Raw genomic sequence first — 23,464 nt, forward strand, 5'->3', positions numbered from 1 at the left:
TACAAATGAATATTAACACTTGTAGAGTGTCAGAACTAAATAAATGTAATAGTTCAATCGAAATTATAAGTAAATTTGTTGCAAAACTGCTTAGATACAGGATACTGTTTAAGGACATACTTAGTACTTACATTTCTAGGACTTTATTATAGAGATGCTTTGCTTACTTTGTTGTCCTTTCTCTTTAAAAAAATAATGACTACTAAATCCAAGTTCCTAAAAAAATTTTATTTCTCTATGATTTACAATAAATTATGGGCTTTTCTATCCATTTGATTTTTCTAAATGTAATTGTAGGGTGCACTGTCATGTATGACACAAAGGTGGACGAATCCTCAATCAAATCCAAAGAGGACTGCCTCAAAAAGAACTTTAATTCCAGGTTTGTATTTGTATGCTTCTAGTGTTGTGTTGCCAGTAACATTATCGTGTATAAGTATGTGATACAGCCATAGTATAGTGGAATGTTTTTTTTGTTTAAAATCCTGCATTGTTTACACATTATGTTGTAAACTCTAGCATACGTATGGCAGATGTCCTACGTAAAATGAATCCGCCATTATGAATTGTGAAGGGTTAATTATATTAATACTCTAACAAAAATGGGTAGGTAAATATTGTGTGGAAAAGGTTTGTACATATATAGTGTCATTTAAATTTTTGGTATTAAAGTTAAATGAGTTTATACCTACTATTCTAATGCATATGGGTTGGGCAGGCGTTGAAAATAAATTAAATGAGAGTAAATTTTAAAACGGCCGTCCAATCACAAAGCGGTTTTCAAAGTATCTTGTATTTATGTCCTGTTACAGTTACCTAATGTTTCTCATTTATTAAATATCTCTAGCTTGATGCGACAATATTGATCTTCAAAATTGTTTTTTTTTTCAGAAAAAGTTTTGAAGAGCTACCCTTCTACGTGGACCCTTATGTTTTTAAATCATCTTCAAGAGCCCATTCTCCTTTTATTGGGCTGGATCTCAAATATAGATACAATATGTTCCAAAAATTAAGGTATTTAGATAGACAGGTATATATATTATGTTTGAAGGTAGTTAGAAAGATATCTAGGTAGCTAAAATTTTATTTTAAAAAATCTTAAAATACCTTAAGTTATGAAGATAGAAATCTAATTTATTTAAATATTGTCATTGGGGCTAGTCAAGTAATATTTAGATGGTTAATTAAAGTAGAAAGATAGAAATATCTCTATATTTAGAGGTGTTTTTTTTGGGAGGGAGTTAAGATGTTAGATTTTGTCTTGATTATAATGTTTCATTTAAATACGTAGGAGATTGGAATAAACGTAAGCTTAATAGAAACTATACACAATGTTGTAAGAAAAAAACATCAAAATAAACCTACATAATTATTCTATATTAGTCTTTATATGTCTGTTCTACTACATATTTAATGAGTTTGTTTTTGATACATAAAATAATCCCATAAATACATCTTTTCAATAAGAAGCATTATAAATGTGACTTATTCAACAAATTCTTACTAAAGTTGTACATTTCTTTTTAATTTAAGATAAATTATTTGAATAGGACTTTAAAACAATCTGGTTAATTTCCATTTGCAAATTAAAAAGATTTCTTATGAATGAGGTTTATCTTATCAAAAACATTTTTTATTTAAAGACGTAGGTTAGTTAAAAGAAGATGTTACCATTAAATGATTGAAAATTATTGATTCACTCATTTTGATTTTTAGTGCTTCTTTGCAGGGATCTAAAGGGATAAGACAATGGGAGATAAATTGATGTACATCCTCAATGACGGTATTCAAAATTACCCCCTCTGTATATTAAAATTAGCATTTGAAAATTTTTAACACTCAACTTAATGATTCAACCAATCAAAGTCCCCAAAGTTGTTATACCAGCAATTAATGAAACGTTATAAAACTTTGAGGACTAGTGTAATAAACAGGCCACTTTAGCTAATTCTAAGTGCCTTTTTTGTGTAGGATTATTCATTTCAATTCATATGAATTTTTAATTAAAGGTTTCGGTTTAAGAACATGAATCAGAATGTTTGCCCAGATAATAATTCATTGGATGACAAGTCTCCATGTAATCCAAGGTAAATATTTTATGGAAATTTCCCTTAAAGTGCCTTGTCGAGCACAGATTTCCTCCCTATCCCTCATTTTGAAATAAACTTAAAATACGGGGTTAGTTTATGTTATGTGTGGTACTAAAAGAGCCCCACGGGGTTAGAGCCTTTCTCAAGGATTGGGCATAAAAAAATTTTAATATTTTTGTAATAATCTTTTACTTTGGCTCTGATTATTTTGAAATCCTTACCTGTTCCAGTTAAATACACTTATGTCAAATTGAAATAAAAATCAAATTAAAATTATTTTTGTATAGATGTGTGGAGATTGATAAAAGTATGAGTAAGCCTGCTTATGGTCTTCAACAAAATATGAACATTTTCAGCTATGATTGTGAGGTACTGGTTACAATAGCTTAGCTACCTAATAGTATTTTCCAAATATTTAGGTTCCATCCAGTAGATTTCTATAATACTTTACTTACATACACATCTAAGCCAACTAAAAATTTTGCTTCAAATCTTCCCAGGACCAAATGAAAGCTTTCTACTATATTAGATATTCTTTTTTAGCCTAGTTACAAAAAGGTAGTCCAAACTTTTTATATTTAGAGGATTCAAAATCTATAAAGGGGGAAGGATATTTCAATTTTCATTATGAGCATGTGGTAGGGTAAAAACCACGTTTTGGGTATGAAATTTGAATAAATATTACCAGGTTTCTAAATAGCACGGGCTTTTACCCCCCAACTAAAAATTAAATATTAATGGGGCAGGTAATTCATCAATGCACAGCTGAGTAAGAATTTATAAAAAATCCGCTACCGTTTTAACGTGTAATTTTTAAATGATTTTCTATTTATTTTTCTCCTTCCTTTTGATTAAGATGCATCCCAGCCACCCATAAAAGGGTTACCAAACATTATGATTATTGTGAATACTTGTTTAGGTTGGCTTCTACATCCAAGAGGAGAAGTATGTGATATCAAGTAGAGATGAGTACAGGCTCAGCATTTGTTCCACCTATCAGGGCCTCAACAGATGTGGAGAGTTTAGTTTTCAGGTATATGAATTATGGACACTTGGATAGTTACACAGGAATCGATATTTTATTACTTTGATGTTGCACAAGATTTCAATTTACTCTGGTAATATTCGCAGCTTACTAAAAATACGAAACACCGCATCCACCCCTTTTACTCCATCCCTTCCCCTCCTACTGGATGGCAGGGACAAGGGAAGTTCTTTCTGATCAACAATTCTATTAAAATCACGCAACTAATTCACGAAACCTTTAAAAGTTTTGAATGTTTGGGATGATTCAACTATTATAAAAAAGGGTTTATAGTAAAGTAGATAAGGGTTTAAATTCGCTAAATCTCATCACTAAACCTCACTATTAGATAAGAAATTAGCAGACCGTTTTTCAAAACAAACAAAAGAATTCTTACCAAACAATTCAAAAGTAGGGAGATTAAAAAAATATTTTTAATCACTTCGTAAAATTTAAATCTTTAATTTTTTTTCTTTTCCATAATATTTGTAACTGATTAAAGACAAAAAACAAAATATTTTAATAAATTTTTACTTTGATGCATTTTCAAACACTTTTATTAACCCCTTAAAGCAAGTTAAGACAAAAGTTTCATATTGATTCAATGATTAAAATACATCTTACTTTAAAGCTCAAAAATAAAATTCATTGTTCATTACTTATTAAAACAAGGATGACAACATTCATAAGCGAAGCGCTGAAATTGAAGGACAAACATACATTAACTCTAGTAGAGTGTCAGAACTGAATAAACTGAATATTATTGCATATGTCTACAAAATTGTGAGTAAATTTGTTGCAAAACTGATTAAATACATGTTACTGTTTAAGGACATAATGACGTTTTTAGGACTTTATTATAGAGATGCTTCGCTTATAACACTTTACCTTGTTGTAATAGGAATCAGTATTCAAAAAATCTGATGACTAGGATAATTTTAACATACAAAAATTTGTTGTAAAAAAAGTAAAAAATAAGCCTGTTTTAAATGAACGAATGAACTTTCTGGTAACGATTATAGAGTTGCTGCGCTTTCTAAGTGGTACCTAACAGCTATAGGAATTAGCATGTAAAGTTTGAATTGATAGGACAATTCTAACCTTTTTTAAATTAACGGAAACAGCTAACTGTAATGGAAAGACGTACGGACTTACGGACCAACCATAATTATAGAAAAGCTTCGCTTTTAAAAAATAAATAAACATAAAATACTAAATTCTATTTGACGAACACCTTAATAACAAATAAGCATAAAAAGTATATATATTGGTGCCTTACCACAAAGTTGCCTATTAAGCACTGATCCCCCTCCTTATTAAGATTATATCTTTTGGTTTCCTTAATGCTATACCAAAAGGACCCCCGCCCCTTTGATCGTTTACAATTTGTTTTAAGTTAATGGTGGGGAAAGGGGGGATTCTGTGCTCTACTAGGCACTTTGGGGAAAATTACCCATTTTTAAATTCTGTAGGTAATAAGTTTGTAAATTGTTAATATTCGAGAAGATTAGTTGTTTTTATGTTCAATATTGCAGGACATGATAAATCATTTTATGATTTCAGGAAAGCTCCTTATTTACATTTCCTATTTCGACACTTCCCTCCAACTTGTTTCGCAATTAGAGGCAAGATGTTGTCAAGAAATACCAAATTAAATCACAACATATATTATAAAATTTAGGATTTGGAAAAGAATAGTTATGTAGTTCAGAATTTTATTGATAGGTGTCGTAAAAACTTTTTTTATGTAAAATTTTTTGATGAGATAAATATCTAAACAATCTTAAATATTTTTGAAAATATTACAGCTATCCACTCTTTGGGATTTTCAATAAATTTTATTCTTTATTAAACATAAAATTTACGATTAGTCTATTATTTAGATAAAATATATAAAATATGTAAAAAGCATTATTCAACTCGTTCATCTCAAAACTGAACATGGAACTAATCTCTGACTATCATTTTTGCATGGCTTGTAGTAAAGTGAGCAAAAACTAATAAAATAATGCTTGAGATTCTTATCAAATTCTGCCAAAAGTTGCATAATCTCATCATCTAGTTTTAACTGGAAATCTATGAAATCAGCTCTAAAGCATTGTTTGCCAGAATAGCCTTCCCTTGTCCCTGACTGGATGGGAGGGGATGGGGACGAATGACCACTATATACATGTGGTCCATATTAGCAAGCCAAAGCGGCGACAAATTTTCCCTTGTCAATATATTCCATATCCATTTTGACAGGTTATTCAGGTAGATTTACTGACCTATGTAAGTAAAAAATACTTTGTGGTAAATTGCTGTACCTTTAAAAATATTCCCGCATGTAGATCAAATTGTTGCAAATCAAACGTTAACAAAATGCTTACCATATGATTGTTTAGATGCCGTCCATAACAGACTTGAATGAAGACCGTGTACTAGTTCTTCTTGATAGACAGGTATTGTTCATAATTCACTGGACCAATTGCTATGTAGGACAAATACCAGTGATAGTTTAGTAGTTGGGAATTCCTTGGCAGTACCTCTCCTTTTCTGTCCAAACACCCCTAGTATCATGTTAAGTAACCCCCAACAGAACAACAACTCTTTGTCTGGAAGTCCCAACTGTGCATGGTAATTAGTTGCGGATTTCTAACGTCTTTAGTTATAATGAAGTGTTAAGCCGAGATTCGAACCTATTACCTTTCCGACGACGAGTGTGTTGAGCCACGGTCGCAATAACTAAAACCTAAATGGTTGTTTTATTAGAAGACCAGGGGTGTATATTCTACATGGGATCCCCGGCTCAGGGGGGGGGGGGGGGGGAAATAAAAAATTAGTGGTTGGAGAGGAAAAAAATGTAAAAATTAAGAAAACTGAAAACATTTTTTCCATTTCCCCCCCCCCCCCCTTCTTGGTAAAAAAACTAAAAGAATGTGTGGTAGGAGGGATAACATAAATAAAATATAGAGTTCTTTAAATATTTTTCCATTTTCCCCCCTATTTGGTGAGAAAAAACTAGGGTGGGAAAAAAATAAAGAAAATGGTAGCCGGAGAAAAAAAATAAATCTTGTGCTGAATATACACCCCTGTAGAAGACTGATTAAAATATTTTTTTTTTGTATGTATGTGTAGATATTCTAATTTTGTTTTATAGGAGTTTGAGCGACGAGACAAGATAGTTATCCACGTACCAACCACTCAGAATCCAGACTCTTTCCATGTCAGGTAACCTGGAAATCTTTATGCCTTTAGAAAGGGTTTATGAAATCAGTGTGCTTTAATTTGATATGTAAGGCTGTCACAAGAATTTTTCAGTCAAAAGATTCTTTGGATAATCATAATATTCTATTTTCATTGATCACATTAAATAAATGATATTTTTAAAAAATCCAAAAATATAAAGTTATTTTTATTTCATCCACGATTACCAATCTCTAGAACAGGCTGACGCGGTCCCTTTCAATTGGGACCCCCACGGTGAAATTTGGTATGGGACCGCGTGAAGCAAGCGTCAGCGAATTGTAAAAATATATGAGTATTAGAAAGCATTAACAAATTATTATTATAATTAAGATAATAATTTTATTATGCCATAATAATAATATTAAATATAATAAGATAATGATTATTTCAATCTAATAATAATAAGGTAATTAATCAAATAATTAAAATAATAAATATAATATTATTTTAATAAATATGTTATTGTTTAATAATTATTATAATATTAAAGTTATTGAGTACTAATTATATTACAAAACAATTATAATAATATGTTTGCTAATTCTAATATTGAATAAAATAAGGTAATTATGATATTGTATGATATTTATATTATTAAATAATTATTATAATAATATGATTGCAAATCATAATATTGTATAATATTTATATTATAAAATAATTAATGTAACATTATAATTGCTAATTATATTATTAATATAATCATAAAATAAATGAAACAACATTATAAATAATTATAATAATATTAAAATTGCTATTTATAATATTGAAAGTAAAAAGATAACTATTTTTGTAATCTCATATTAATATTGTAAATGATATGGTAATTCAAAAAATTAATAATATTATTTTTATGAATATTAAAATAGAAAATAATTAAAATAACATTATTAATAATTTTAATAATATTATAATTGCTAATTAAAGTTAAATATAATAACAGGTATATCAGAGGAAAATAGTTTAAAAAGAACCTACCTTTAATTGAATGAAATGTAATTACAATTATAATATTATTATGAAAATTATGTTATTGTATGATAATTATATTACAAACATTACTATTAACATAATAATTGCTAATTATGATATTGAAAGTAATAAGATAATTGTTTTTGTAATCTAATATTGTAAATGATATGATAATTTATAATATAAATATTATTATTTATATGAATATTAAGTTATAAAATAATTGGAATAATTGAAATACCATTATAAATATTTATTATAATATTGTATGATAATTAGATTATAGAATAATTATAATAATATTATTAGTGCTAATTATATAATTAATGTAATCAATAAAATATAAAATTATTAAAATATCATATTAAAATAATTATTATTATTTATTATATATTATAACTGTAAATTATAGTATAGTATCATAATTATGATATAAAATTGCTAAATATATTAATAATATAATTATTAAATAATAAAATAATCAAAATAATATCATAGATAACTATAATAATATTATAATTGCTAATTATAGAAACTTATAAGATAATCGATTGATTTGTAAAGGGTAATATAATGTGATTGTTGATTATAGCATTATGATTGAAATGTATCATTGATATCTATTGTATTGCAAAAAAATAAGATAATTATAATCAAACTATAAAAGTTAGGTATTATAATAATAATTAAAATGTAATAATATTTAGTAATTGATTTGTAACAGGTAAGATAAAATGATGGATAATTTTAATATTGTAAATTACAAATGATAGTGATGACTATATAATGATAATTAGGTAATAATAAGTATTTGGTTATTTAATTAAATTAATAAACAGATAATGGTAATAATTAGCAATTGATTTTGAGTTGTAGTTGGTGGATTACTAATTGGTTAGATAAAATAATTGATAACTGTAGTTATTATACCTGTTACCAGAGATGGAAAGGTAGAGAGTGTACTAAAACTGAAGTTACCTCTGATCCTAAATACCCCCCTGCAAGAAACAAGTTTGGATGAAATAATTTTTTTGGAGCCTGCGGCTTAAAAAATTATTTCATCCAAACTTGTTTCTTTCGGGGGGTAAATACATTTCGGGGGGTGGTGTAATAATAGTAGTTGTTATATTTACAGAGAGAGTGTACTAAAACTGAAGTTACCTCTGATCCTAAATACCCCCCTGCAAGAAACAAGTTTGGATGAAATAATTTTTTTGGAGCCTTCGGCTTAAAAAAATATTTCATCCAAATTTGTTTCTTGCGGGGGGTAAATATATTTCAGGGGGTGGTGTAATAATAGTAGTTGTTATAATTTACAGAAAAAATTTATAATTTCTTAGAACCCAACCCCACTTTAAGGGGCTGTTGCCGAAAAAAATCACATCAGAGGGGAGCAATTTTTTTACATCCCCAAAACCGGCATTGCCAGCCGGTTTCAGAGATATCCCGGTCAGGCCTGTCGGCCAGCTGGTTCGGCCGTGGTCGGCCGCCAAAAGTACGGCAAAAACGGTGTTTTTTGACGGGTTTTTGCCGATTTTGACCCAGGCCACTTTGGACGGCTGTCCCGGCCAGGGTAATTGGGGGAAAAAAATTGTGCAAAATAGCAATGAAGGCCAATGGCCCATAAAATCCAGGGATATGTGTCCCAAGCCGGTCGGCCGCACGGTCTGGCCGCACCGGCCCGCCGAAAATCCGCAAAAACAGCGTTTTTTGACGATTTTCGCGACCTTTGACGGCCGCTGCCGGCCAAACGGCTGGGCCGACCGCCTCCGGCCGCACATCTGCTGAACCGGCTTGGAATGGACTACAAAAAAGTTGAAATACACGTGGCTGCGCCACAAACACACGCCGCGCTACGCGCGAAAAACACGTCAAAAAAGGGCCATTTTTTGGGTGCGCTAACTTTGCCGCCAATTAAAGGCCGGAAGGAGGCCGGCAATTGCCTTCGGCAACACTAAATGATAGTTAGAGCCGGCCATTGTGGTTCTGTAGGTACCTTTGGATTTTTCCTAGCTCCTCTGGGAGGCCCACAGGGGCCAATACACCAGGCCTTGTAAAAAAATTTTTGAAGTGCTCTAACTTTTCCGCCATTGGGGGGAAAATGTTGGGTCATGATTTTTTGTGAGGCCATCCGGCCATATTTTCAGGGTTTCCAAGGATTTGTATGTAACTTTAAAAACTTGCGCGTTATTAATGATTAAAAAACGAGAGGATATTTTGTGTAAAATGGACATTTTGACCTTTTTTTCCGCAATTTTCAACTTTGCGCGCGTGCTGCGCGCGCGTTTTTGCTCTGATTTTCAAAATTCCAATTGCCTCACCTCCGCACGGCATTCAAGAATCCATAGCAATTTTCCTTTTCAAAATCGGCCTCCGGCCGCCCCCCTGCGGGGGGTGGTGAGACTGCGGACCCCCCATTTTGACCCCCCTTACAAATTTTTTTTTTTTCCTTGAACTTCATGCGGCTAACTTGGTAAAATATTACATATTTCGTTACACTCATATTCAAATTTCACCCCGTTTATACCTTTTTTTGAGGGGAGGGGGGAATCTACCACCCACCATTCTTTTTTTGTAAGCTATAAGTACCTACAACGCAATAGTTTGAAGCTGTGACTTTAGTTTTCATAAATTACTTTTGAAGACAGACACAGACATCTTGCCACTTTTTTTAATTAAGACATTTTTATTTAGTGTCCTGTTGTTGAATGAGGATAACAAGAGCACAATTTTCACCCAGATAGTTGCTGTACCACATGCTGCACATAATCCTATGAGGATACAACTAGATTATAATATTCCTAGTGGCAGGTTAGTATTCACCCAGATAGTTGCTGTACCACATGCTGCACACAATCCTATGAGGATACAACTAGATTATAATATTCCTAGTGGCAGGTTAGTATTCACGGTATTTAATGTCACTGTGGAGAAAGCAATCAAAACACTTTGATTTTTTTTATTATAAAGAAATAAATTTTTTTCTTTTTTTATTTAATAGTCTGATATTTAAATATTTACCAAATCTTTTTTGTTAATATTACACAACTTTAGGTATCAGGTGGCCGTCATACCATTACGAGGAGGTAACAGAACTGCACTTCCCAGCTATTCAGCGCAACTAGAGCGTCCAGATTACGGTCAGCACGCCCTTCTCATCATCATTATTATCCTTCTCACCATTATTGTTGTTGGTATCATCCTTGCAGGATATAAACGAAGACAAAGGGTAAGTTACTCATTAAACTTTAAAATTTTTGTAATGACTTAATTTATTACCTATGCCTTTTTTTTAAAAAAGCATAAGAAAAAAACTAGACACACTCTCTAAATCAGCCAAACGTTTGGACAGGACACTATGGTGTCCACATTCTGTCATTCGTAGGGCTAGAAGAATGGTCATTTTTTTCTTTTTTTGGTTTTTATTGATACCTATTGAGGTGATAGGGCAATAAAATTTCCATGTGTACCTATAAGGTTTGTATGTCTTTACACGTAATCTTTTTTTTTCAGTTATCATTTTTTACAAAGGCATATCTTAAATCAATGAATAGTAATAAATAAAATGTAATTTTGATTTCAGATTATAGAAGAATCCTGCATAGAGCCGAATATTCAGGTGAAGGCTGGTCTCCTACAATCCAGATCTGTATTTATAATCACACAACTGGAAAATTCGGAGCATAACCAGGTATAAAAAGGATAGAAGGTGAAAATTATAAGTTTAAATAATGTCATGTAAAATAATGGATAATGACATTTAAATCGACAATGTTGGACTTCCTTTTATAATATAATATTCATGTTTGGAGTTTTGTTGGTTTTTTTATGCAATCTCTCTTTAATTTATTGCAACAACCTATGGAAATATCCCTTAATAGTTATTTATCGCAATTGTATTATAAACAGCTTTCCGCTGATAAAAAATGTACAATTATAAGATTAAAACCTGTTTTTTTTTTAGCTCCGAGATGCCGAAGGCACGGGCTAAGAACTGGTTTTAATCTTATGATTGTACATTTTTATTTTCTTAAAAAACTGGATATAATACGATGCTATACATGATTTTTCAGTATGGTTTGCGAAACGGTTTTAATCCAGCGGATATCAATCGGTTTCGAAGCCATTCTTCTTCTTCTAGGGCGTTCTGTACCGATAGTACACTGCCTACTGCTCGTGCGTTTGCACTAACAGTGTCTGGCCTACATGTTTTTAAGGAGAGAGAGAACTCGGCTACTGATCTCCCCCTCCGTTGCCAAAAAAGGACGGCTGCAGGTTCCAGGTTGCCCTGTGCATTACAGTTTTGTCTCCTCTGGCCTCCTGGTCGGTTAGCCATCCGGATGGATGTTCCCGGCTTGGACCACGTGGAGGTCCGACCATACCCCAAGCCATTCGAAGCCATTCTGGAAATGGTAAAGCTTCTTCATCCTTCATCTTTAAGGAGTTTACTTTAATCTCATTCATATTTAGGTTGTGAAAGAGTTATGCTCATACCTGCGCACTCAGTGTGGTATAGCAGAGACATACTTCCCTCTGGATGAGGAGGGGGGTGTCCACTCGGCCGGCAGCGGCTCTGGAGACCCATGGAAGTGGGCACAGGTAGTGTCAGTGGCGTGCGAACCGAAGGGGGCATTTGGGGCAATCGCCCCCCCCTAGCGACCAAAACGCCCCCCCCCCTGCCCCCCCCTAGTAACCGCCCCCCCTGCACCCCCTAAATGTTGAAAAATGCCCCATTTTGTCCCCCCCTGGTCAACAAAAATGCCCCTTTTTGCCCCCTACCCTACAAAAAGCAAAACTATCCCAGTTTTCAAAAAAAAGATCAAGAAATACTCCAAAAAAAAAATTTTGGCGCTTCGCGCCAAACAGACAGTTACTATTCATTTAACCTTACCAAATTTTTAAATTAGTGTAGAAATTAGGTTATAATCTTTTTTTCACTGAACATAACAAACCAGGTTATAGGAAGTATTTTATTTTGTATAATATAAACTTTTTACCAAAGAAATTTTGTACATCCCCAATGATGATAAACAAAATTACCCCTGATATAGATTACAATTAGTGGATGAAATGTATGAAAACTTGACTTAATTAACCAACCAATCAAAATTCCATTAAAGTCCCCAAAGTTGTTGAGCCAACGAATAAGAAAATTTTATATGAAATATTGGGGACTAGTATAATAAATAGCCCAAAAACCCCTCCCTCCCTGCATATTTGAAGAAAAAAATTTGCGCTTTGCGCCCTTCCAAATGGTTTCTGCTATGAAATTTTGGGGACTAGTGTAATAAATAGCCCAAAAACCCCTTCCTCCCTGCATATTTAAAGAAAAAAATTTGCGCTTCGCGCCCTTCCAAATGGTTTCTGCTATGAAATATTGGGGACTAGTGTAATAAATAGCCCAAAAACCCCTCCCTCCCTGCATATTTGAAGAAAAAAATTTGCGCTTCGCGCCCTTCCAAATGGTTTCTGCTTTTTATCACAATGAAAGGACAAGTAAGGGGGGGGTTTTTAATGCAACCATCTCGTAATCCATGTATAAATGGCACTTAGAATTCGAATTTCGATCTCAAATTTTGCATGAGTAATCCTTGGTAGGTCTATTTTCCCTAAATCGAACAAAAAGTTGGAAAAGTAACGGCTGGCAGCTGGCAGCTCAGCCGTTTAGCCGTTTTTTGCCTATTTTCAGGGCAAATTCATCATTAATTACGTAGGAATCAACTTTTTAAAACATATTTTTGGTTTAATTCATGTTAAATGATAGCAATAACCATTTCTTAAATTTCTAGTACCAGCTGCTAAACGGTTAGAACCGGCTGAAAACGGCTGGGAGCTGCCAAGAGTATGAAGAGTTGATAGGGCATGTGACATGTCTAGGGGTAGGTTTTTATGGTTGCTGAGCTCAAAATTGCTACCAAAAATAGTGGCAGCCCATCCATATGGCAGCTGGGTAACAGCTGCAGCTCAGCTGGTAGCGGCCAAGAGTAGAATGAGTAGATAGGGCTTGTAACGTGTCTAGGGGTAGGTTTTTATGGGTGCTGAGCTCAAAAATACTACCAAAAATAGTGGCAGCTCATCCATTTGACAGCTGGGTAACGGCCGCTGCTGAGCTTGGAGCGGCCAAGAGTAGAATATGTAGATAGGGCTTGTGACGTGTCTAGGGGTAGGTTTTTAGGGGTGCTAAGCTCAAAAATACTACCAAAAATAGTGGCCGCCCATCCATATGGCAGCTGGGTAACAGCTGCAGCTCACCTTGGAGCGGCCAAGAGTAGAATGAGTAGATAGGGCTTGTGACATTTCTAGGGGTAGGTTTTTAGGGGCGCTGAGCTCGAAAATGCTACCAAAAATAGTGGCGGCCCATCCATATGGCAGCTGGGTAACAGCTGCAGCTCAGCTGGGAGCAGACAAGAGTAGAATGAGTTGAGTAGAAAGGGCTTGTGACGTGTCTAGGGGTAGGTTTGTATGGGTGCTGAGCTCAATACTACTACAAAAATAGTAGCCGCCCAACCATATGGCAGCTGGGTAATGGCCGCAGCTCAGCTGGGAGCGGCCAAGAGTAGAATGAGTAGATAGGGCTTTTGACGTGTCTAGGGATAGGTTTTTAGGGGTGCTGAGATCAAAAATGCTACCAAAAATAGTGGCCGCCCATCCATATGACAGCTGGGTAACGGCCGAAGCTCACCTTGGAGCGGCCAAGAGTAGAAAAAGTAGATAGCACTTGTGACGTGTCTAGGGGTAGGTTTTTCGGAGTGCTGAGCTCAAAAATACTACCAAAAATAGTGGCGGCCCATCCACATGGCAGCTGGGTAACAGCTACAGCTCAGCTAGGAGGGGCCAATAGTACAATGAGTAGATGGGGCTTGTGACGTGTCTAGGGGTAGGCTTTTATGGTTGCTTAGCTCAAAAATAATACCAAAAATAGTGGCCGCCCATCCATATGGCAGCTGGGTAACAGCTGCAGCTCAGCTGGGAGCGGCCAAAAGTAGATGAGTAGATAGGGCTTCTGATGTGTCTAGTGGTAGGTTTTAATGGGTGCTAAGTACAAAAATACTACAAAAATTAGTGCCGTCCATTCTATATGGCAGCTGGGTAATGGCCACAGCTCAGCTGCAATATGGATGGGCGGCCACTTTTTTTGGTAGTATTTTTGAGCTCAGCACCCATGAAAACCTACCCCTAAACATGTCACAAGCCCTATGAACTCATTCTACTCTTGGCCGCTCCCAGCTTAGATGCAGCTGTTACCCAGCTGCCATATTGATAGGCGGCCACTATTTTTGGTAGTATTTTTGAGCTCAGCACCCAACAAAACCTATCCTCACAAGCGCTATGTACTCATTCTACTCTTGGCCGCTCCCAGCTGAGCTGTAGCTTTTACCCAGCTGCCATGTGGAGTGGATGGGCCGCCACTATTTTTTATAGTATTTATGAGCTCAGCACCCCTAAAAACCTACCCCTAGACACGTCACAAGCCCTATCTACTATTTCTACTCTTGGCTGCTCCAAGCTGAGCAACGGCCGTTACCCAGCTGCCATATGGATGAGCTGCCACTATTTTTGATAGCATTTTTGAGCTCAGCACCCATAAAAACCTACCCCTAGACATGTCACAAGCCCTATCTACCCATTCTACTCTTGGCCGCTACCAGCTGAGCTGCAGCTGTTACCCAGCTGCCATATGGATGGGCTGCCACTATTTTTGGTAGCATTTTTGAGCTCAGCAACCATAAAAACCTAACCCTAGACATGTCACATGCCCTTTCAACTATTCATACTCTTGGCAGCTCCCAGCTGTTTTCAGCCGGTTCTAGCCGTTTAGCAGCTGGTACAAGAAATTTAAAAAATGGTTATTGCTATCATTTAACATGAATTAAACCAAAAATATGTTTTAAAAAGTTGATTCCTACGTAATTAATGATGAATTTGCCCTGAAAATAGGCAAAAAACGGCTAAACGGCTGAGCCGCCAGCTGCCAGCCGTTACTTTTCCAACTTTTTGTTCGATTTAGGGAAAATAGACCTACCAAGGATTGCTCATGCAAAATTTGAGATCGAAATTCGAATTCTAAGTGCCATTTATACATTGATTACGAGATGGTTGCATTAAAACCCCCCCCCTTTTTTTTTTTTTACATAGTTCATTATATCTTTGGTTTTTATGGTATGATAAATTTTTTTGTGGATTATAATATTAAAAAAAATAAAATTTCTTGCTGTTTCGAGCATCCAGTATGTAATTTACTTTGACTGTCATCACACAACATACAGGAAAAAGGATTGGTGACTTTTTCTACCTAAAATATATATTTATTTCAACAGATGCTCTTTAAATCTACTTGTCTGTATTCATGATTTTTTGTGCTTTGCTACTTAAAGATGTTGTCATCTTTGTTGTCATACAATAAAGAAATATTACATATCATTTTTTCATATTAGGTTAATTTTTGGTAAATTATTTCCAAAATGAGTGTTTTTATCTCCCCCCTCCCCCAATTTTTTTTTTATTGGGGTTATTCATCCTTCCTGCTGAGATTTTATAACATCCCCTTCCACCCATTAAAAATGTTTTGTGGTGGAGGGGGGGGGGGGGGGAAGGTTAATTTATATTCTGTACTATTTTTTCGAAGATGCTTTCTAGCTCCCTTCCCTTCGGTCATTGCAGGGTGGGGAGAAGGGATGGGGGAGAAGAGATGGGGGGGGAAGAGATGGGGGAGAAGAGGTGGGGGATACTGATGGGAAATAGGGATGGGGGAAGGGATGGGGAAGAAGGGATAAGGACTAGGAGGCCCATAATCAAATAATCCCACCCCTTAAAACGCCCTTATTTAAAATTTTTATATATAATTAAAATGCCCCCCCCTAAAGCAAAGTGCCCCCCCGGGGCACTTTGATTTAGGGGGGGGCAAAATTTTACAAAATCTTCAAAATGCCCCCCCCTAGACAAAGTGCTTCGCACGCCACTGGAGTGTCTGTTTAGCTAATTTTATCTACTTCAAAAAAGATACTAAAAAAGTTAATAAGTGCATTTTACCTTCCAAGATAACAAGCGTCAGCCAGGGAAAGAGTATCATCGGACTGTTTATTACACTAGTCCCCAAAGTTTTAAGACATTTTTTTCTTATTCGTTGGTTTTTCTTTCAAGTAACACAATGTCTTTCGATCTTAAGGTTGAACTAAAATTTCATATTGCTTGTTTCATAAGATTATTAAATAAGGGTATTAATGTGGTATAAACTGTTTAGAAAAGTTATGAGAAAGTGAAGGAGAGTGGTACAGTTATTTGCATAGCAGGACCAGACAAAGCCTATGCCAATGGCTCCTCACTATGGCCAGGAATACAGGTATTATTTTTCATAAAATTATAGTACAAATGTACCTACAAATAAAATAATTTAATAATTTTTTTTTGCCAGAAGAATTTCTTTTACAGTAAGGATTCGAAAACGATTAATATCCGGTGGATAAGAACTGGATCTCAGCCTTACTGAAAAATCATATAAAGCATCGAATTTATTACATAAATTTTTCACGAAAATTAAAATAAAAATCATATAATTAAAATATCGGCCCTTCGGGGCTAACAAACATGACTGGTTTTAATCTTATTATTTTTCATTTTAATATCCACGGAAAGCTGTCTAGTCTATAATTAGATGCGACTATTATGACTATTATAGTCTCTAATGTGGTTATTTTTTTTATCAGGACAGTCAAATATTTCTTGTAGAACCAGATCTGATTTCCTTATACAGAGAGGTAAATCTTGTTTCAAAATTTAGAAAACATTGGTCATTATTCTTTGTATTTTTTTGTCATATGTAGCCTTATTAGCAGTCCGAAGGCAAAGCTACAATTTACAGCCGGCATTTTTGGAAGAGTTTGCGATAGCAATTTTCACGGTGGTACACTTAAAAAGGGGGAGGTCATTTTCTAGTAAATTCCGTAAAGGTGTGTGTGTTATAAGGCCTAAAAATAGTAGTAGAACGATAAGGTGCTCTATATATTTGTATTCCCTATTGAATAGAACAATAGGGAGCACCTTATCGTTCTACTACTATTTTTAGGCCTTATAACACACACACCTTTACACACCTTTACGGAATTTACTAGAAAATGACCTCCCCCTTTATAGCTGCTAAATTTTATTACCATTTTGTCTTTTTTGGTAGTCCGCAGCTAAAGCGGCCTAAACATTATTATTAATGCCTTTTATTCTTCATTTTAAATACCTAATTCATTTAAATCTTGTTTATAAATTAAAATAAAGTTGTTGTATCTACCTACACATCCAAATTGCTTTCAGGGTCGTTTGATGTGCATAAGCTTTCCCTACTCTGACGTGACCACCCTGCCCCAGTCATTGCCAGAACATGTAGTCAAAGATACCAAACACATTCCCAGGGACATGAACTCGATACTGCAGCAGATACTAAAGGTAAAATTTGTAAATCGTTTTTTGTAATAAATTTTATCAGGTTCCTAATGAAGTATTTTTGATAAATCATCATGTTTTATATCCTTCTACAATAAAATTTGCCTTACAGGTTGAGGGTATGGGATGTAGCTGTGTTGGAAGAGTGTGCGTAGAACCAGAGATCCTGCCAGCTAACCTGGCTTCCAGAAGTGCTGGAGTTACCTTGCTGGATAAAATTAATAGACTTACTGCAAAGGTACTAAAGATATTTTAGGTTCTGTTAAAAAAAATAGATATGTTATTATTTAGATGTTACACCAGATTTTCTTGTTGTCTAATAAAGTTAAACTCGTAGCGGGCTAAACTAACGATACTCCCTATCCACCCACATTACCCCATCCCCACCCTTCCTAGTGTAAAAACAAACTGAGCAATGAATGAGTTCTTGTTAGCACCTAAATTGACAACAATTTTCCACTGTCATAATATCCACGTCTATTCTATATCCAGTGTTAAAATCTGATCTTATAAATATTTAAGATTGAGAAAACAGGAGATGATAAGCCAATCACTGCAGTCAAAACTCCAAACTGTTTCATTCACAGGTAATTTACTTTTTTTTGTTTAATTTCTTAATATTATATGTAATGTATACATACATTACTGTTCAAACACTTGTTTCGTAAATGAAAAGTAATATATAACAATGAACTGCAAATTCGGTTGACATGTTTCTATGATGCAAATTATCATTTTTGTGTTATCTTTACATAGTCATCAAATTATGATTTAAATAACAATATGATAATTTTTTAATATTGTTCATTAATTTGGTCACAGAAACAATATAAGTAAACCACTTATTTCAATCAGGGGCTAACTAAACCTGCCGATAATTCATATAATTTGTCAGTGTAAAGTTTAAGAATTCCTTGCCATAATTATAGTTCTTTGTCTCTGAATACAATTACATTCACTTAGCTTATGATTTTTTATATCTAGAATACTAAAGAGAGAAGTGAAGAGAAACAGACGTCGTGGTGGAAATCCAGGTGTACCAGGCGGAGCAAACAATCTGTCCAAATCATCTCCAGCTATCATATCCACTGAAACTGACAAACTTTTACAGGTAAAGCAGGGCAAAAATTCTCCTTTGTGTAGATTACTAAAATTCTAACATCCAACCTAAGAACCGAAGTTTTTGTTGTTAGTAAAGTCTCATTTTAACATAAGCAAAAGAAAATATAATAAAAGAACTTGATTCATAATCTCATAAAAATTTTGAAATAGCCTAAACTTACAAATTATTAGGAAAAAGTGTAAATTAAGAACATTTTTTCACAACATTGACAACAATCTTTTGACTCTTGAGCAGGGATCGGAAGCCTCACGTAAGCCGCGTGTAAGCCTCAGTGAAATCGTGATTTTATCACAATAAAATTCAGCTGGATGTATAAAACGGCTCTTTAGCAGACAATCCTTCTTTCTGAAATTTTTTTTCTGCTCACAAGCAGGTTTAAAACTGTGGCTTGTGCGCGGCTTACGTGAGGCTTCCGATCCCTGCTCTTGAGAGAAACAAATATTTTAGATGCCAATTTTTATATAATAGGTTAATCAAGGTTTAGAAGAGCTAAGCCAGTAGGGTTTGCACTGTGAACTTCTTATGTTCTACAGAAATTAAGAGAAGGGGTTGGTGGAGAATCAGTTTTTATTTTCCAATTGTTAGATTATGTCACATATTGAAACTTTTTTGTATTTTTCTTAGGACGAGAAGGAGGAAAAGTTAAAAAGAGTAGAGATGGTGGCTGACTTGAATGGTCAAACTATCCAGACAACGCTAAAGCGATATGTTGAGCAGAAAGAGGGCCCAGGTCTTCACTCCACTACAGGTTCTGCTAGTCTGATGACCTCACCAGGCGGCCACACACTTCTTACATCTCCTGGTGGACAGTCACGCACAGCTTCTTCAATGTCAGCAGGGGGTGGGCAGGACGATGGTTCTTCCGAGCAGCAGCTACAATCAGGTGGTGCTCAGATGAATCCTCATCAGCAAGGAGCTGCTTCAAATCTTGCCAATGATAATTCTATAGTGGGTGGCACTGCCCAATCAGCTGCTGCATCGTCTCAATCAATACAGATTGAACTTGAACAAAATCTTCTGTCCATTAAATCCTTGGTGAACAGAGATAAAACTTCTGTTGAAGAAGTTTAGTTAAAGAATGAAGCATTAAATATAATGACAATGCAATGACCTGTAGAATCATTGTTGAAATATGAGAGCATAGACTTAGTGTTTCTCCATTGATTTTGTATGACCAACTTTAAAAAATTTTCTGTTATTGAGTGGATGAATCTCAATTTTGGGAATGACTCAACGATTTTGTGTTTATTCAATTAATTATTTGGTTATAGAAGGTTACATGACACCACCCCCTTTCGCCTCTTCGAGGGGCGATGTTATAGGCCTCTTGTCATATGGGGCGATGTGAAAGTCCCTCTTATCATTTGGGGCAATGTGAAAGCCCCTCTTATGAATCGTTCTCAAACCGTTTGTAGCCAATTATTTTGATTTTCCTACCCTCCTCCCTCACAATTATTAAGTACCATATTTACCTTTGGTTTTAACGTTGCCCAGTTGAAATTTATGTTTCAAATATTGTTATTGTTAGCTTAAGACTGAGGTTAAGAGAAAATATTATGTTATGATTTCAAAAGATATTTTTATGATCTGATTTGTTAGATACGGTTAAAACTCTGGTTAAAATCTACTTAAACATCACACATAGAAATGGTTTCTTTAATCTGCTGCTATAATAGGAAATTTAGCTGTGTATTAGCAATTTAATGCATGTCAAATTTAAAAACTAATATATTCAAATCCTCAAAAGTTTATTTTGTGTTTCTTGTACAGCTATTTGTATATTAGAATGTTTTGTGTTGTTAAAAAAATAATATTTTTAAATAGGGAAAACTTTTCTGTCTTGATATTGATGTCAATGTTAGAATTTTGTGGGTAATTCTTTAATTTCAATTAGCTTCGGGTTGAAATTAAATATCCTATTTTTGTAAAATTAAAACCTCAGGTTATTCTAACTTTAGATTTGATTTAAGAAGCTTATTTTTCAAGTTAGTCAGTAGTTTTATTGCTAATGTTTAAAATTTTATCTTTTTGGGTAAAAAACTACTTTTAAATTAAAAACTTGCATATCTTGGTATGTTTGTTATGTTAAGATACAATAAAAAGATTTAAATTTACACAAACAAATGAAAATTGGCTGAGCCAAGGTAACTTCAGTTGCCTTAGTGTAGAACAGTTGCAACTTTTGGCATTTTTTGAAAGCTACTAGGACCCAATTTCTCTTTATTCCAACAATTTGAAGTTCAAGAATTGCTATTTTTTAGAAGAGCATTGATCAATATCAAATACAGAAAGACCAACATTTTTAATTTGTCCTGAACTGATTTTAATCTGAGTCTTGTAAACTTAAATCATCCAACATTAAAAATATGACATGTAGATTTGAAAGAGTTTTAATTTTGTTGATGTTATATTCTAAAGTTTTCTGTGATATGATAAGAAAAAGTTGGTTATGTTTGAATATAAATTTCTATAGTCATGTAAATAGTCACAAACTTTCTTTTTTTTTCTTCTTTTGTAGGTAGTTGAAACAAACAAAATTGTGTCCAAAATTAAACAAAATTGTAAATTAAAAGAATATATATTTCAATGTATTTTTCCATTAAAATTTGCATTGCTTTTTAAAGCTTAAAAATTTCTATGTAAAAACAAAATTTGCAACAAGCATTTAATTGATTGATTGTTCACCTGAAAAGCACCTAACACCGATTTTTAAAATTTATTGACCTCAAAATCTACTTGAAATTAATGTGCTGTAGAAAAATAAGCACTACAAAAATTGATTTTTAGTTTAAGTCACATAAAACAAAAATTGCAATCTTATGTCCTTCCTTATTAAAATTAATTCTGTATTGCACTGACTTTTAATTTGTTTACAAAAAAAACCACTTATAAATTGCCACAGCTAAGTGATTTCAAATTTTTTCTCATTTGGTAAGTCGCTGTGCTTAAAGATATAATTTAATTGATTTTACCCCCTGATATTGAGTATCACCAAAACCTCACTTGTTTGAAATACTTTAACATCTAATGCTCATTTCAGCAATACAAGAATTGTTAAGAAAAATAATAGCAATGTAAAAAAAGGTTTATGTGATACTGCAAAACTTTTCATTCAGTTGATTTTACAATAAACCAAAGCCAGTTTGAAATTTCATGATACGTTATTATTATTATTATACTTGGAGTTTTATGTTTGAAAACTATATATTTTGTTACACATAAGTAAATATATATTTAATGCTGTTAGTAGAATTGTGAAAATGATAAAAAAAAGTCTAAGATACCTGTTATTTTTATTTAAAGCAGAATGATTGAAAACTTTTACATCTGAATTAAAGGAAGCCTGCAAGTAATACACCGTTGAAACTGCTGAAAAACTGCCACATGTAGACCCAATTTATAGCCTTCAGCTTCAATAAAAAAAGTAATATGCATTTAAAAATGACATTTTGGGTAGATGACAAGTTTTTAAGTTCTCCAAAAACTCATGATAGAAATTTCATTATTGAATTACGTTAGCTAGAAGCAAAATTATAAATAAAGATATGATGCCAGAAACTAATACATTTTTACAATAAAAATACCCAGTTTCATTGTCAAATTTTCTCCAAAAAAAATTCGATTTAAAATGCCTATATCTTTTGTTATTGATGCTGCAGGATTTAAATTTGAGGTATTGGATCTACTTGTGGCAGCCTTTCAGCAGATAGAGCGGTGGATTTCTTGCAGGCTTCCTTTAATAATGATATAAACCTGTCTTGAAATAAATCATGACAATTTTTTTGGTCAACACACTTTTTTACTTCATTTTAAACACTTGTCATTCAGATCGGGTCTTTTTTAAATGAGTTTAAAAATTATAAAATAACATATTCTTGATTCATATCAAGACAGATGTGAATATTTGAGTCAAAATTCTTTACTATGTTGCTTCTAATATGAATTTATAAGATTTTTTTCTGTACATTGTCCACATAAGTTGTTTAAAAATGTAATTGTACATTTTGTTCTAAATGCTGTCAGATTATTTTGAATGGTCCATACATACATAAATGCTTATAAGATATAGCAGAACTTAACAAGAAATCAAATATTAAAATACAATAGATTTATCACTATAGGTATCATTTTAACCACAAATAGATAAGCAATGAAATATTGATTCTTTGGCTCTAATATATAAAAGGAAACTTTAAAAACTTATTTACTATATCTATCCATTAATAAGAAAAATATTGATTCTAATACCCATTAAAATATTATATTCTAAAACATCAATACACATAAAGAATAAAAAGTTTATACAAAAATATCTAAGAATTAGGTAAAAATAAATTTTAAATTAATGTTAAATGACAGCTCAAATAATCAAAACAATAAATGTATTTATGCTAATTTCATTCGTTATTACTGTGTCTACTCTACATCTCATTTTGTCTGTTTGTAAATTTTGGTATTGTTTTATAATGGCCACTAGCGGCTTCGCCCCTAGCCTCTAGGGGCTTTACCCCAAGAGATGACAACAAAAAAAATTCAAAAAAAAAAATTAGAAGAACTAAAGAAATCTTCTACAAAAGAAATTTTCTACAAAAGAAA

At 33.5% G+C, this 23,464-nt stretch overlaps 1 protein-coding gene across 2 annotated transcripts in view; it reads left to right on the forward strand.

The window, feature by feature from the left end:
- Positions 1-23,263, forward strand: part of LOC145326149 (uncharacterized) — a 24,679-nt gene extending 1,416 nt beyond the window's left edge. Inside the window, exons 4-22 of one of the 2 annotated variants that reach the window (XR_013881777.1) lie at positions 296-382; positions 892-1,014; positions 2,010-2,087; positions 2,378-2,459; positions 3,010-3,123; positions 5,499-5,555; positions 6,254-6,324; positions 10,009-10,125; positions 10,369-10,543; positions 10,898-11,005; positions 11,785-11,913; positions 16,556-16,654; positions 17,019-17,069; positions 17,617-17,748; positions 17,858-17,983; positions 18,268-18,332; positions 18,730-18,856; positions 19,493-21,853; positions 21,985-23,263. Coding sequence is in view for 1 of the 2 variants with exons in the window: in XM_080169278.1 (XP_080025404.1) it covers positions 296-382; positions 892-1,014; positions 2,010-2,087; positions 2,378-2,459; positions 3,010-3,123; positions 5,499-5,555; positions 6,254-6,324; positions 10,009-10,125; positions 10,369-10,543; positions 10,898-11,005; positions 11,785-11,913; positions 16,556-16,654; positions 17,019-17,069; positions 17,617-17,748; positions 17,858-17,983; positions 18,268-18,332; positions 18,730-18,856; positions 19,493-19,939 (2,188 nt within the window). In the remaining variant the exon portion in view is untranslated. Of the gene's footprint in view, positions 1-295; positions 383-891; positions 1,015-2,009; positions 2,088-2,377; positions 2,460-3,009; positions 3,124-5,498; positions 5,556-6,253; positions 6,325-10,008; positions 10,126-10,368; positions 10,544-10,897; positions 11,006-11,784; positions 11,914-16,555; positions 16,655-17,018; positions 17,070-17,616; positions 17,749-17,857; positions 17,984-18,267; positions 18,333-18,729; positions 18,857-19,492 lie in introns of both variants that reach the window. The other variant, XM_080169278.1, reaches the window with a different exon arrangement.
- Positions 23,264-23,464: the final 201 nt, after the last annotated feature.

The sequence above is a fragment of the Acartia tonsa genome, chromosome 8 (assembly GCF_053477335.1).
Source record: "Acartia tonsa isolate MP-2025a chromosome 8, ASM5347733v1, whole genome shotgun sequence".
NCBI classification, from domain to species: domain Eukaryota; kingdom Metazoa; phylum Arthropoda; class Copepoda; order Calanoida; family Acartiidae; genus Acartia; species Acartia tonsa.